Genomic DNA, 14,386 nt, shown 5'->3' with positions numbered 1-14,386 from the left:
GGGTAGAGTGTTCTTGATGATTAGGTAAGCAGTATAGGCAACAAAGAAAAAAAAGACTGATTAAAAATTCACATTACTATCCAATAGTCATAAAAAATAATGCTTAATTTTATTTCTCAAGTAGGCAGAGTTGAGAGCATTTCCGAACAGCTGTTTCATAAGCAGTCAAAAGGGGAAAGGGAATGTGGTGAGCATTTCAGAGCTCTGCAGCTACGTTCCAAACACGATTTTCTAATCTAAGTCAAATGTTCACATACTCACCTTTATCTCTCTTGTTGCTTTCAAACCAAACCCTTCCTCTTCAAAGTTAGCTATTTCAAAACCCTCTGTGGACGCTCCATTTTCAGTTGCCCACTTTACCAAATCAGGGAAATAGTCATCTCTTTTTCCATCAAAGACAACAGACAAACCTGTATACACAGTTTATGAAAAAACAAATACAGAAATAAGATGATCTAGAAAGACAAAGAAGTTCAATATAAAAGCACATGTAAAAAGCTATCTGCTATCCCACAGCAGTTTTATGTTGAAGAAACTGAGTCACAACTGGCCTTTGTTAAGTTTTACTCAATAGTATAAAAATGTCATATCCAATTTTCATCAACTTAAATATTCTGCCAAATTGGCTTACCAGGCATCTTAAAAACACAACCACCTAAGCTGAGCTGTGATGAAATATGAATCTCCCCTCCTCTTCCCGTTCAAATAAGCTGAGCAAAAATATTTCCCAGCTTAATATTGATGATAACTGCAATCACCACAACATGTTAATACAGACACAAAGAGGAATTGGAAAGGCAAGCTGCCATTTCATTAATTCAGCAGCAGAAATGATGATAAACAGATCTCAAGCTCCTTCTCTCACATACAAGGCAGTTAGCTTTTTCCTGTAGCATACGGATCTACTAAAATAACTGGGGACTAATCATCCTTCTGACATAACAGAGCTCATCCAAATTTTCACACTTTTATTTTCCAACAGGCACGTGGTCCATCGGTGAAACTCCAAGCCTCATTAATTCCCTCAGCTTTCCGCTTTACAGTCATCTGATTTGAACTTACGCATTATAGTTCCCAGCTACACTCGGCCAGCTCCTTTTGTACCTCTCTGCCCTCGGGCTCTCTTCAACCCAAACTCCAGTGTCACATCATGTTAAAAGCGTCCAAACACCCCTGAAATGCTCAGGTCATTTTACGAGCAACAAAACATCATCAGCAAGTTGCTTACATCCAAAGATATTTTTGTTAAGTACAAGTGATAAATATATCTTTAAATTAAAAGGATTTTAAGAAGGTACCATTAGTATATTTGAAATATTCCATTCCACCAAAGCACACATTTTAAGGCCCAGAACCAATCAAATCTGCAGTTAACATAAAAGTGCAAGTATAATCTAAAGCTACAGTCTCTGATGATGCAGTATAAAAACTCACTGTTGATAAGTTTGTTTTGTTTTTTTTTTAAATGCAAGGAGAATGTGGTGCAGAGTGTTTTGGCTTTTTTTTTTGGTAAAAAAGAAAAAAGCTGGCATTTCTTTTTTTCTCTTTTATTTCATACTCCCTTCCGTATGCTATTTTCTGTGGAATACATTCAGAGCTAAGGCCTCATAAATCTAGTAAGACTAGTTGCATAGCTTCTGCAGAACGTGATAGGTGTTTATACTGTCGAGGACTTTGCTCTTTTGATTTCCAACATGAACTACTGTATAAAGCTACTGGAAGCTTTTAACATCCACCTTGTATTTGGAACCATTCTGTAAGCGTCTCTGAAATTCTACCTCTTTTCCTCATATATGATGTCCAATGCTTCCTATATTTTTCCAAATTAAAGAGAAGAGCAGCTCCTGTAAATTACAAACACTACTGGGGAACAACTTATTTCTATACTGAACAAAATATAGCTATATTGATGAAAATCTATACTGAAAAATTAGATTTAAAAATTTGTTAATGAGTCAAACAAGGAAAAATTTTAGAAAGTGAAAATACTCAGTTTTCAAATTAAGGTTTCTATAATCAAGATCATTTTTACTTCAAGTTCTGCAACTCAGTGTTCTATTCAAGAAAAGCACAAAGTATGACATTTTAGGCAATACATATGGATTTGTACATTTTAGAGTTCCCAAAAGCAATTTATTTCCTTTGTTAACTGTTTAAAGCTTTTAATAAGCTAGAAAGTTGTGTAGTAGAAATTACTACATTCCATTAAAAAATAGTTTTGAAAGACACCATACTACTCATACTCACTATGTATGTAAAAATGTTACATTAAAAGGCATTCGTATGTCAATAGTGCTGTGGTCAGTAGGTCTTGCATCTTTCAAGAAAAAAAAATATGCTCTATTAACATGATACTGCTATACTAATTCTACCAGTTCTGCCAGCAGCCATTTTCCCCATGAATGTTTAGATCTTTCCTGCACAGAAGATACAGTGAACAACCCAACCCCAACACTAACTCTGTTTTTGTTAATCTGAATTATGTTTTACTGTAACACATGTATTACATCATAAAAACCACGACACATACCACAGGACAGCAAAAAATGAATCAAGTTCACCTCTACAGAGCTACAGGATGCACTCAAACTATCATTTCTTCTTCCATATGCCCTCTGCCAATAACTGATGTTCAGAGGTTTAAAAGTCCTTTCATGAAGTATGATTCTTATGTCTTATTCAAAATTATTAAAAACAGGTATGAAAAGGACATTTCAAGACTCTGAGTACAGTCTTCTGCTTTTTCAAGCAAGTACATGAACCACTCAAGCTCCATTTTAAATGCAGTCTGGCTTTTTTGCCATCACTGTATAAATATCAGAGAAGAAAGAATTGTTATGTTTCTGTCATTAAATATAAGTCATTGAAAAAAGGTAAATTTTACTAAAATTACAGAAAAAAACCTTTTTTAGAGCATAACTCCAAATAAAATCAAAGATAATATGAAAATAAATTATCAGCAACAGTGACTTGTTGCAGAATATACCAGAAGAAAACTGTTCTAGTCTGAAAAATAAGCATACCTTAAACTTAAGAAAATTGGCAATAAAACTCCATATTAACAGTACCATAAGCATTTCTCTATTTTAATTCTGTGCTTGATTTATAGCAGATGTATTAGTTGATGTATTTTATGCATTTACATATTTTTATTTTATCATAATTTAATGTCATGATGTTGAATTGTTGAAGCTGTTTCTAAGTCCAGTAAAGTGTTCAGGTTAAAATAAATTAGTTATAAAATTAAATTCAAAATGTTCAGATTTGTAGAGGCAGAAGGGCAGACTATGCAATCAGGAATCAAAAAGACCTACTATTGTCAAAGGATTTTTACTTCTAGTCCTTCAGATTGTCATCCCATCACAATCTCAAGCTCTTTTTTCTACTTATTGAAAAGAATTATCACAGGATCACCTGTCTGTGATATTCATTCAGAATTATAAGTATTAGAATGGTTAATGCCAGTAGTCATGCCCACCAGAACATTTCAGAAACACTTGCAAGTGTAAAAAGCAACTACATGTCAGAGAATTAAGACTTTTATCCCAAAATAATAGGATTGCATATTATTTATATAATAACAACAACAAAAAATATTCCTGTTAGCTGTCACGCAATTCTTTAGATCAATGCTCTGAGCCATCCTTATCACACAGTCTTTCATATTTACCTTTTTGCTTTTTACGAATTTTCTCAACAAGTGAACGAATCTGCACATATTCTTCCCATTCCTTACCAGGACCTGGGGTAGGACTGCTGCATTCTGGAAATAAAATGCCAAATGAAAATGTTTTCTTTAATAAAGTGTACATGTATATATTTAAACATCAGAGAAAACATAATGGTTTCACATTATGGTTTCACTAACTGAACTTAGTACTTCAAACATGTTTACATGGTAAACATTATAATCTCCGTTGCTATAAACAACCCATTGTTTGACATGTAATTAATAGATACTTTTAAGGTTTTCACAGTATAACTTGCCTAAAGTTACTTTATTTTCTTTTTTTTAAAATATTCTTTCAGATTTAAGAAATATCAAATGTTTAAAAAGCTAGGAAGAAAAAAGAATAAACAACCAGACCATTAAGTAGATAGTCTCTCAGATAAGACAAGCAAAAATAAGTCTCTGTTTTCAAATATCCAAGAAACACACTCTGTTTACATTAGCCTGCTTGCTATCATTCTTGCTGTAATGAAAGCAGATTATAATAACATAGATCTTACCTTAAATAATTAAGAAATTTGCATACGTACATTTGACCTGCCTAGTCAATACTGTTTTCATAGATGCCTGCGTACTGGAAGGACAAGTAAAGGAACACTTAGCCAAGCTTTAGCTTTAGATTACATCCACAGTGTCTCTGACAATATTCTAAACGCCAGCGTGTGGATTTCTTGATCTAAGCTGCACAAATCCAAGTGGACAGCTGAAGATTATTGTGCTCAACTGATTTGAAAAATCTTTGCATTGATTAAAATATGGAAGCTTGACAAAAAGAATAGCTGATACTTGTCTTTGCTTAGAAAATTAGATCTATGTTTTATTTTTAGTAGCAAAGCAGAAGCCAATTGTAGCATAAGCATCAAACTGCTCTGCCAACTCCTTGTCTCCTCTTTGTGAGCAATGCTAAACAAAAATTCTGATTTTTCTAAGGCAACATTTAGACGTGTCCAGATATGAAAATTTGGACTTGTGTTTCAACAAAAAGTGTAGCTCAGCACAGTTACTGAAGTAGAAAGAGTGAACAGTATTTTAGCATCATCACATGAAATTATGTTCTGCTTTTAATATTTACTAGAAATAATGGATGAGTTCCAAGTTCCTCAACAAATGAAACCTTTGGTCTATACACAAAAACTAAGCACTACAAAAAGTTTCTAAACAGCAAGAACAAAAAATATTTAAGTGACAAAAATATCAGTGCAGTTGAACTGAGTACTACTGCAGTTAATTTCTCTACTCTGATATCAGTTCAAAGTATTGTTCAAATGTAAACAGGAACAGTGCAATTATTGAGGTTTACAAGAAAAAACATTTTTGAGAAAGCTTCAATGTCAAGTTACCTAGCGTAGGTTTTTTAAAATCTAATCTCTCCCAGTGTTTATTCTTCTGTTGAGATATAAAGCCAAAAGCTGCCAGAAATATGGTATGTCCAATACATACACATTTAAATAAGCCAATAATGGTATATACTAACAGAGACAGATACTACGAGATACATACTATACTCTCTTAATCAGGCTGAAATAGCAAAGTTGGCCACTTACAGGAAATTAATAGAATTCACTGGCTTCAACAAGAGAACATTTTTGAGCGGTCTGCACACCATCCTTTTTTCCCAAAAGGGCATAAAAACAAAACTTACTTTGCAATAACTCACTAATTAGATTCAACATTTCCTTTGGAGATACCGTCGCTGTAGCTCCTGTACCTGACTTCTGAGTTTTTACTCGGCTCTTCTTCCCCATCTTCCAACTAAAACAGATTAAGAAGCACACTGTCACCAATTACTAAGAAACAAAATATAATAATGATGAATGGACAAGATATTCTCTTATTAGTCACTTAAGAAAAAAAAAAAGAGGCTAAGGAGTTGTTTCTGGCAATACATGCAAGTATTATTTGCCTGGCCTGAGCATAAGACAACCATACAGTGCAGTGTGAAGCAATATTTTACATAGTTGCACATTAATTACCTCAGGGTAATGAGAAACAAGAAATCTTAGAAAGAAAAAAAAAAATCAGATCACTTGCAAATTCATTAGTTGTGAACAAATATTATGGATACCAAAGTATCCATGCTATATAAAACCAGGTTATTTTACCTCATCAGCTGCACTGTGGACATCATCTGAATTAGTATTTGTGACTACACTAAAATAATAATAATTAAATAATAATACAGTAATAATAATTAAGTATTCCATTTCAAAATAAAATCATCATATGTATATCTTTGTAGTAGGTTCTTGTGATTCAAGACACTAGTTAAGTTGTTTTTCAGTTACCACAATAAATGGAATATTATCCTAGGCTGGTTTTGCAATATTCAGAGCCCCTTGTTCATAGAGTCACAGAATCATTAGGGTTGGAAGGACCTTAAAAGGCCACCTAGTCCAGCCTCCTGCAAGGAGCAGGGACATCTCCATCTCAGGTTGCTCAGAGCCTCATCCAGCCTGGCCTTGAAGGTTTCCAGGGATGGGGCATCCACCACCTCTGTGGGCAACCTGTTCTAGTAAAAACAGGTGAAAACTCATTGTAAAAAATTTCTTCCTTAAATTCTTCCCTGTTCTCATGTAGGACTTAAATTTCACATCTACTGGAAGGGCAGTGTAGCAGCATGTGAAACATTCAGGGAATTTCTTGCACACACTGGGAACAATTTTTTATGCTAGCACTGAACAGAATTCTACGGAAGGAGTTGCACAGGATCTGGTACTCATGAATAAGGAAGAACTGCTTATGCATATGACAGCCAACAGCAGCCTTGGATGCAGTAATTGTGAAATGGTAGTGTAAGATCTTGAGTAAAGGGAGGAAGGAAAGAAGCAAACAAAAGACTCTGGACTCACAACAGTAGAGTTGGGGCTTGCTCAGGGAATGCTGGGAAGCCCTGGAAAGCTAACAAAGGAGCCCATGACAGCCAGTCATCTTCCTGAATTCTCTTCTCAATACACAAAAACAAGCCTTCCCAACATGCAAGAAAAACAGCAGGAGGTCAGCTGTCGGTACATGGGACTCCTCACTGACTGAGCTCAAACAAAACTGTGACAGGACAAGGGGTAATGGTTTTAAAATAGATTAGATTAGATATTAGGAATTTTTTTTTTTTTTTTTTTTTTTTTTTTTTTTACAATGAGGGTTGTAGAGCACTGGAACAGGTTGCCCAGAGAGGTGGTGGATGCCCCATCCCTGGAAACGTTCAAGGCCAGGCTGGATGAGGCTCTGAGCAACCTGATCTAGTCAGGGATGTCCCTGCTTCTTGCAGGGGGGTTGGACTAGATGACCTTTGACGGTCCCTTCCAACCCTAACCATTCTATGATTCTATGAAACAGAAGCATACCTAAAGCAGAAATGGGGACAGGCAACTAGAGGAGAATATAGATGCACTGTCTGGGCAAGTAGAGATTGAATTAGGGAGGCCACCCTTGTCTGGAGTTGATACTGAAGAAGGATGTGAAAGACAAGAAGAAACGCTTCTACAGGTACAGCATCAGCAAAAGACAGATTGGGGACAGTGCAATTCAGCTGCTAAATCAGGAAGCAACCTAATGATGAAAGTACAGAAAAAGTTGAGGTACCCAACACCCTGGGCATGGTCTTTACCAGCAAGGTCTGCTATCGTTTCCCAGGTTTCTGCATCTAGTAGCAAAGCTTGAGGGAGAGGAGCTATTAAGTTAAAAGACTATTTAGGTAAGCTGGACCTCCAGAAGTACATAGGACCAGATAGGAAACATCCAAGGTACTGAGAAAGCTAGCTGATGTCACTGGAAGGCTGCTGGCCATCATCTTTGCAAAGTCACAGTGATTACTTATGACAGAAAACAGGTAACTTAAAAACAAACAAGATCCAAATCCCAACAGAAAAGTAAGTGGGGACGGGTGAGAATAGAGGATCCAGGGAACTAGACAGTAGTCAGTCTCACCTCATTTGCTGTACAAAACAGAGCAAGTCCTAAAGGGAAACTGTTTCCAGGCACAATGGACATGATTGTGACTGGGATCAGACAACAGACTTCTAAAGACAAACTGTGTACAACCAATCTGACCGCCTCCTGAAGAAATAAGTGGCTCTGAAGACCAGGGAGAATGAGTAGTTGCTACTTGCTTTGACGTAAGCAAGGCTTTTAACACTATCTTCCATAGCATGCTGGATATTAAACTGAGGAGACATGGATCAAATTAAGTGAACAACAAGGTAGACAAAAAATTCTTTAACAAAGGAGTTCAAAGAGTTCTGGTCAATAGTTCTACGTCTAACTACCAACTGGTTAGACGCACTGTTCCTCAGTGGTCAATACTGGGCAACATCTTCATCAGATATGCATGCTAGGACAGAAAGTATCCTCAGCAAATTTGTAGATTATATAAAACGGGGAAAGCAGTCAACACACTGGAGGGCAGGGCCACCATTCAGAGGAACTTCAACAAACTAGAGGAAGTGGCCAACAGGAACTTAATAAAGTTAAAGATAAATGTAAAGTATCCTGCATTTGGGAAGGAAAAAACCCTATACAGCACTACAGCTGCATGCCACATTTAGAGTACTGTACAATTTTGGACCATGCTGCACAGGAGGTACTGGCAAAGTGGAGCACATCCAGAGGAAGGCCATTAAAATAGCAAAAGGACTGACACATGAGATGAAGGGCACAATGGAGGAATTGGGTTTGTTCAGTCTGGAGAAGAAATGGAGCCCACTACTGCCCTCACCTATGTAACAGGGAGTTACACAAAGTGTAGAGGCAGATTCTTCTCAGGGAAGCATAGCAAAAGGTCAACAGGCAATAGCCACACAATGCTGCAAGGGAAATTCCAAATAGATATAAGGAAACTCCTCACCCAGAGGGTAGTTGAGCACTGGAACAGGATGGAGATTTAACAGCATCTCCAGGCAACCTTGGTGAATTTATAAATTTGACTTGGCAAGGCCCTGAGTAAGCTGATTTCACTTGGAAGTTAAAGCAGAAAATTGGGCCTCTCAATCTCCAGAGGTACCTCCCCATCTACACTTTTCTATGATTCTACATGTTACTGCAACTGATGTTTTCACCTCTACATGGGCCACTGGACTACTCTACATAGTCTATACGGTATATAATATCTTCCTGTAAAGTACAGGAGAGTCTATGTCCAGTTACTTCACAGTGAGAGTGGAGTCGGACACATTCAGGTAACTCTGGACATCTGAAATATTTCAGCTGCCTGTGTCACCAAGATCACCTCAGCTCCTACAAAGCAGGGAATAGCGTTCATTATGAGATCCATACTGAATTATAACAGTACAAATTGGAAACAGAATCAATATAAATGGCCAACCTGCCATAATATAGTGTAAGACAAAGCCATAGAAGAACAATACCAACAAAAAAACTTAGAAAAGTTTATTTTTATGATTTTCCTATTACATACGTTTCCCTTTTTTGTCATCCTAGTAATGCTCTCATACTTGCAAAAAAAAAAAAAAAAAGAAACAGAGCTCTTGGTACAGGAGGCCACCTTCACAAAGACTTTATTTGCACATCACCTATTTATTCATGTGTTCCTTTCTCCCATATGCCATCCTGTTACATTTTAGATCCTTCTGCTCTTAAGATAAATCAAGTCAGATGGGTTTGTAGTAGATCCAACAGCAAGTTTGGGGACAGAGTCCAAAATCTTCAGGGCAAGAACAATGCAGATCTGTGTTGATTCATATGAATGGTTTTCTACATTCCCTCTAAGCACAATCCCCTGCATCTTTAGAATCTTCAGAAAATTAAAAGACACACACAGTGTATTCCATGTTACAAGCTATAAATTATGATGACATTTAGTTTATATCAATCAAGATGCTCATAAATATTAAAATAAGTTGAACAACTGAAATTATTTTGAAGGATTTTGGCTTCTTGTTTCTAAGGAGAAAGTATGTTTATCAACCAATAAATTGAGGAAAAGCAGTTTAAGTGTTCTGTATACACAACTACCAAAAAACTACTGCAGGCTTTTTTTTTTTCTTTTTAGTTGTATTTAGGGGAAGAACCTGCTTGGAATATAAACAACCATTGGTAGATTTTATGAGAAGAACAAACCCAAAGACAACTGTGCACATATTATACATGGAGATATGAAAAGTGCCACTGTGCAATCAGAACAAGGATAAACCAATACATGCAGCTGTATGAATATGGTACACAGTCAGCAATATAATTTTGAATATTTTCCCCCATATGAAACACTAGTCATGAGAACCTATTTTTGCAGTGAAACCATTGCCAAGAGTTATGCCTAAAGATAAAACTGATTTTAGAGTATATAAACTTCAGCTTCCCAAATGTGACAAAAAATTTGAACAACACTAAGTATTCACATTACTATTATAGGTGAATGTTGTTTTAGAGGAAAAAAATAATCTGAAATCTGCTCTACACAAGTAAGAAATTCAAGGCTAATGCAAGATTGTTCTCAGCTCCTACTGCTCAGATAACATGCAGCAAAGATACCATAGGAAAAAAACAAGTTCAGTGAACACAACACATTAAATTGATGGCACCGTAATCAGAAATGCATTTTTTTCAGTAGGATGTTACCAGTATGGAACATGAAATAAGCTCTGTAGCTATCTTCACTCTCTCCTTTGATGCATGTATCTTGTCTAAATTATTGCTTCTTCGTCATCAGAATTTCTATAGAGAAAATATTCTGCATGCATGATTAAATCAGCAAGCCTATCACACCGAGAAAAGCAAAACCAGCAGACTGATATCTTGAGATATCTTGTTATGAGGTATTTCCTTTTAAGGAATAATCTATCTTAATCAAAACTGTCCTTTTTAATCTAATTCTCACTCAGAAAAATAGATCTCCACTTCCTACATTACTTATCTACATTCACTGCTCAGTTACATGAAACAGCTATAACTATTTAAAGTGTAATGCATCTGACAAATGTATTGTTTAATAAAAGTCATTATTTGAAAAAAATTACTGCTATACATAGTTGTCCAGAAAACATATCCCAAATACCAAACTAGTGGAGTAGCCTTGTATAAACAAACAAACAAAAAAAATCACATATTTTATATAGTATAAAAACAGATTATGAAACTTTTTTCAAAATTTCTGAAAACACAAAACATATCCAATTTCACACTTAAGAAAAACCAGTTTAGTTGAGCGATGCTCTTTGCCATATTTAACGAGTAAATCATGAGTTATACTGATAACATGAGACTCAATATGGAGCAAGTAAGTGTGGTCCCTTTGTGAAACAAATTTTTGTAATTAAAATTACACTAATGAAATAACAGTTCATGAATCAGATTTGAGTTAGATTTCAATTCTACTGAAGTTCCTGAAATTAAAAAAAGATTTGTAACCTCAGAAAAAATATTGGGTTTAATTTGAAATTAAATTTCAGATATGAAACATCTTTTTTGCAAGTGACTAAAACTATTGTTTAGAAAGTAATAAAGTATGAGCCTGCTTCTCAACACAGCAATAAAAAGACCGTCTGTTTGCCAGTACATTCATGACCACAGAAGCAGCAATATAAAATATAGCTCCATGACATGCAGAGACAAACTAAAAAAAAAAATCCTTCAGGAATGAGGTGAACTGCAGTCTTCATAAATATCCGCAGCAATACACATTTCAGTGGAAAAGTGGTTTGGTTGTTTTTTGTTTGTTTGTTTTTTTTGTTTTTTTTTTTTTTTTTTTAAGTTTGCTTTTCTGGTTGTCTTCTGGTGAATATTTTTTAAGTACTATGCCATGTTTCCTTTCAAGTGAACATTGTTGAAAATTCCTGAAAGCATTCTGCAAAGAGAGAGTACGCTGACAGCAATGATGAATAAGCTTGGTAACACACAACACAGCCACATTTCCAAATATAGTCTATCAGCTGGCTTGGCAAAAAGAATCATGCCAAAACTGGCAGTGAAGGGAGTAAGTGATCCATCTCTCCCCTCTAATACTGCTCTCAAAGAGCAGTTGTGTCAGACTTTGAACCTGTTTCCGCATCACACACAAATAATACTTTAACGAGCTGTAAAATACCCCTCCCCTTGACTTACAGTTTTAAAAAGTGAGCCTGTTCAACCAATAGCTTTAGAAAGTAACCATGAAAGGTCTGCACAAAAATCCCACAAGTACTGAAGTGGATGTGTGTAGAGTTTTTTAGGGGTTTGTTTTTTTTTCCTTGGGTTTTTTTTTTTTGGAGAAAAACAAACAAACAAACAAACAACACAGGACTGCTTAAACATCTTATTTAAAAAAAGCTAGTATGGTCTTAGAGAACTTGACCATATCACAAGACCACATTTCCTTACAGAAGCAATGCCAAGTTTGAATGACAAAATATGGATCTTTCCACTAAACACTTCAGAAAAAAAAATCTGTTTAATCATTAACAAAACCCCCCAGCTTTTCACATTCACATGACCATGAAGTACATTGCAGCACTATGTAGAGCTGCAGTTAGCTTTGACAGAAATAAGAGTTACCTATCTCTCACTCATTGGGTAAAAATACGACTTTGCAACCTTTGTTAGCAAACTGTGAATATAATACTTGTGCTAAGCAAGCACAATATTAATTTTTAATTATTTAACTGTGTTACTTTTAAAGAATTTATCCTACATGATGCAGAATATATGAAGTCTGATTTCTTTTGGATGTGCATCCCACTTTCTTATACGTGCCTTTTCCAACGATCCCAGAATCCCTGCAGTGCTCTCAGTGACCCTCCTCATCTCTTCCAGGACTCCACATTGCTTTCAGTTCCCTCCCCGCATGACCTGCGGAGCCAGGCAGCATCTGCTTTTGCAGGTTTCGACATAACTGTGCACGTTGGGCAAAAACATCAGCACACACATTGACTGGCTAACAAACAGGCCAAGCAGATAAACTATTCTCAACACAGTTTCTCCTCTAGCAAGCAAACCAACTTATGTTTAACTCTGTTAAATTTGATTAAAAACATTCAACAAGTTGATGGGTGAAGCAGGAAGAACGGACCAGCAGACAGAACTGACATGCTCCTATAATTTGCTTCAGCAATAGCTTTTTACTTTAGAGTACTAAATCAGCTACTCCAAAATTTGCTGAGCTTTTACAATAACAACCAAGTTAGAATTCCCACAGCAAGTTATCCATTCAAGTTTAACTTTGCTTCAAGGACTCAGTATATTTCCAAGGAAGCTTCTTAACATTGTATCTTCTTTAATTCATATCCTTGTAGATGCTAATTACATTACGTTCTCCTTACATAATAGCTCCCACCCCACGCATCTTCTTGGCACACGCTAGCACAGAAGGTGAGGGGTGTAGATCTAGAATCAGTATTAGGAGGACAGATACAGTTCAACAAGGGCAGACAAGGAGAAGACAAGGGAATTCTCAAGCTATGCAAAGAGCATGGAGAGGTGAGTATAGTAGGCTGTTGTGGAATATGTTCCTTGGCTGTAACGAGAGGGAGGACACATGAGTAGGATGCACACAAACCAAGCTTGCAATTTGTTTTCTAGTTTGATTGCCTCAGACTAAGTCATGTTTCCCTTTACTTCAGAGAGGGAAGTGTACCATCATCTTGTATCAACATATGTTGAGCATCCAGGGTCTTAAGGCACAAGTTTAATGCTTAGAGGCAACTGACAGGAGCTCTCCAATCTATTTGTAGGAGAACACAATTTTACACTTGATATGACCAGGTTTACGGGGAATATGATCTTTTGCTTCCACTGATCAAGTTTTTTTTTTCCTCTCCTAAATTTGAATCTTATGACTGTGGGTAAGATAAATACATTTCATAGCAAATAGAAAGCATGAAATCAAGAAGTGCAAGAACAGCGTGGGTGGAGGAAGAGATCTGTGATCTTTAAGAAAAATTCAGTTTATGCATTTACAGTGAACACGATGTTTGCTTGTGAAAACCACCTACATCATGTCACTTGGAAGCCACATTAACACTCTCATCACTCCTAAAGTATTAATCTAGATGTTCTCACTAAATAAATGACTAATTAGTTACTGATTCAATTCCTTTCCTCCCAGCTCTCAATCTCTCACCTCTGTACGCTACCCCTTCTCTTCTCACTATTACTTCTCTCACAGCACTGCTCTTTCCTTTTTCTTCCATTTCTTCATTTTCTCTATAAACTTGCCCCAAAAGCTCTATGAAATACAATCTCATTGCAGTGCATTGTGTGTACCTTCCTTTTGCAGTATGTTTTTGTTCTTCCATTTAACTTGTAAGCTCTTTTGGCAGTGGGACCTCCTGTGATTATAGAGTGCTTAAAACAAGGTAGTTTGGTTTTTTTTTTTTAAACAGGATCTGAAATATTGCTATAACATTTATGACAGTGCTGACAAAAATCACCTACAGAAAACACTAATAAGTGTAATGATAGAAAAGCTCATGCTGTTTCAACTTAGGATTGCATTCCACTTAAATATAATGTAAAGTTGTTTCCCAAGAACTCCCTTAGCCATAACCTAGACCACTTCCTTCTTTAAGGGCTAGCTTTGCTACACTTGCTCCTTGTGGCAAAATGCTGTACTCTGAATCAGTCCAATGAACAGCCCAACTAACAGAGTGCCCTAGGTTCTTCTGCTCTCCCAAAATGACTTGCACCCCTCAAATGCAGTTCCTTCCTGCTAGTTAAGAAACTATACGCTCT

The 14,386-nt window shown here is 36.2% G+C and overlaps 1 protein-coding gene across 2 annotated transcripts in view; it reads right to left on the bottom strand.

The window, feature by feature from the left end:
* SETD3 (SET domain containing 3, actin N3(tau)-histidine methyltransferase) overlaps window positions 1-14,386 on the bottom strand; it is a 63,319-nt gene that overhangs the window by 35,443 nt on the left and 13,490 nt on the right. For both annotated transcript variants that reach the window (XM_086750057.1, XM_086750058.1), the window contains exons 2-4: window positions 5,373-5,482; window positions 3,671-3,763; window positions 262-410 (exon numbers count right to left, since the gene is read on the bottom strand). In XM_086750057.1, the coding sequence (XP_086606183.1) occupies window positions 262-410; window positions 3,671-3,763; window positions 5,373-5,475 (345 nt within the window). In that variant the 5' untranslated portion in view covers window positions 5,476-5,482. The remainder of the gene's footprint in view (window positions 1-261; window positions 411-3,670; window positions 3,764-5,372; window positions 5,483-14,386) is intronic.

Source organism: Chlamydotis macqueenii, chromosome 5 (assembly GCF_036417535.1).
Source record: "Chlamydotis macqueenii isolate bChlMac1 chromosome 5, bChlMac1.mat, whole genome shotgun sequence".
NCBI lineage: Eukaryota > Metazoa > Chordata > Aves > Otidiformes > Otididae > Chlamydotis > Chlamydotis macqueenii.
Note: the sequence above shows the minus strand (reverse complement) of the source record. Positions and strands in the feature narration are given on the sequence as shown.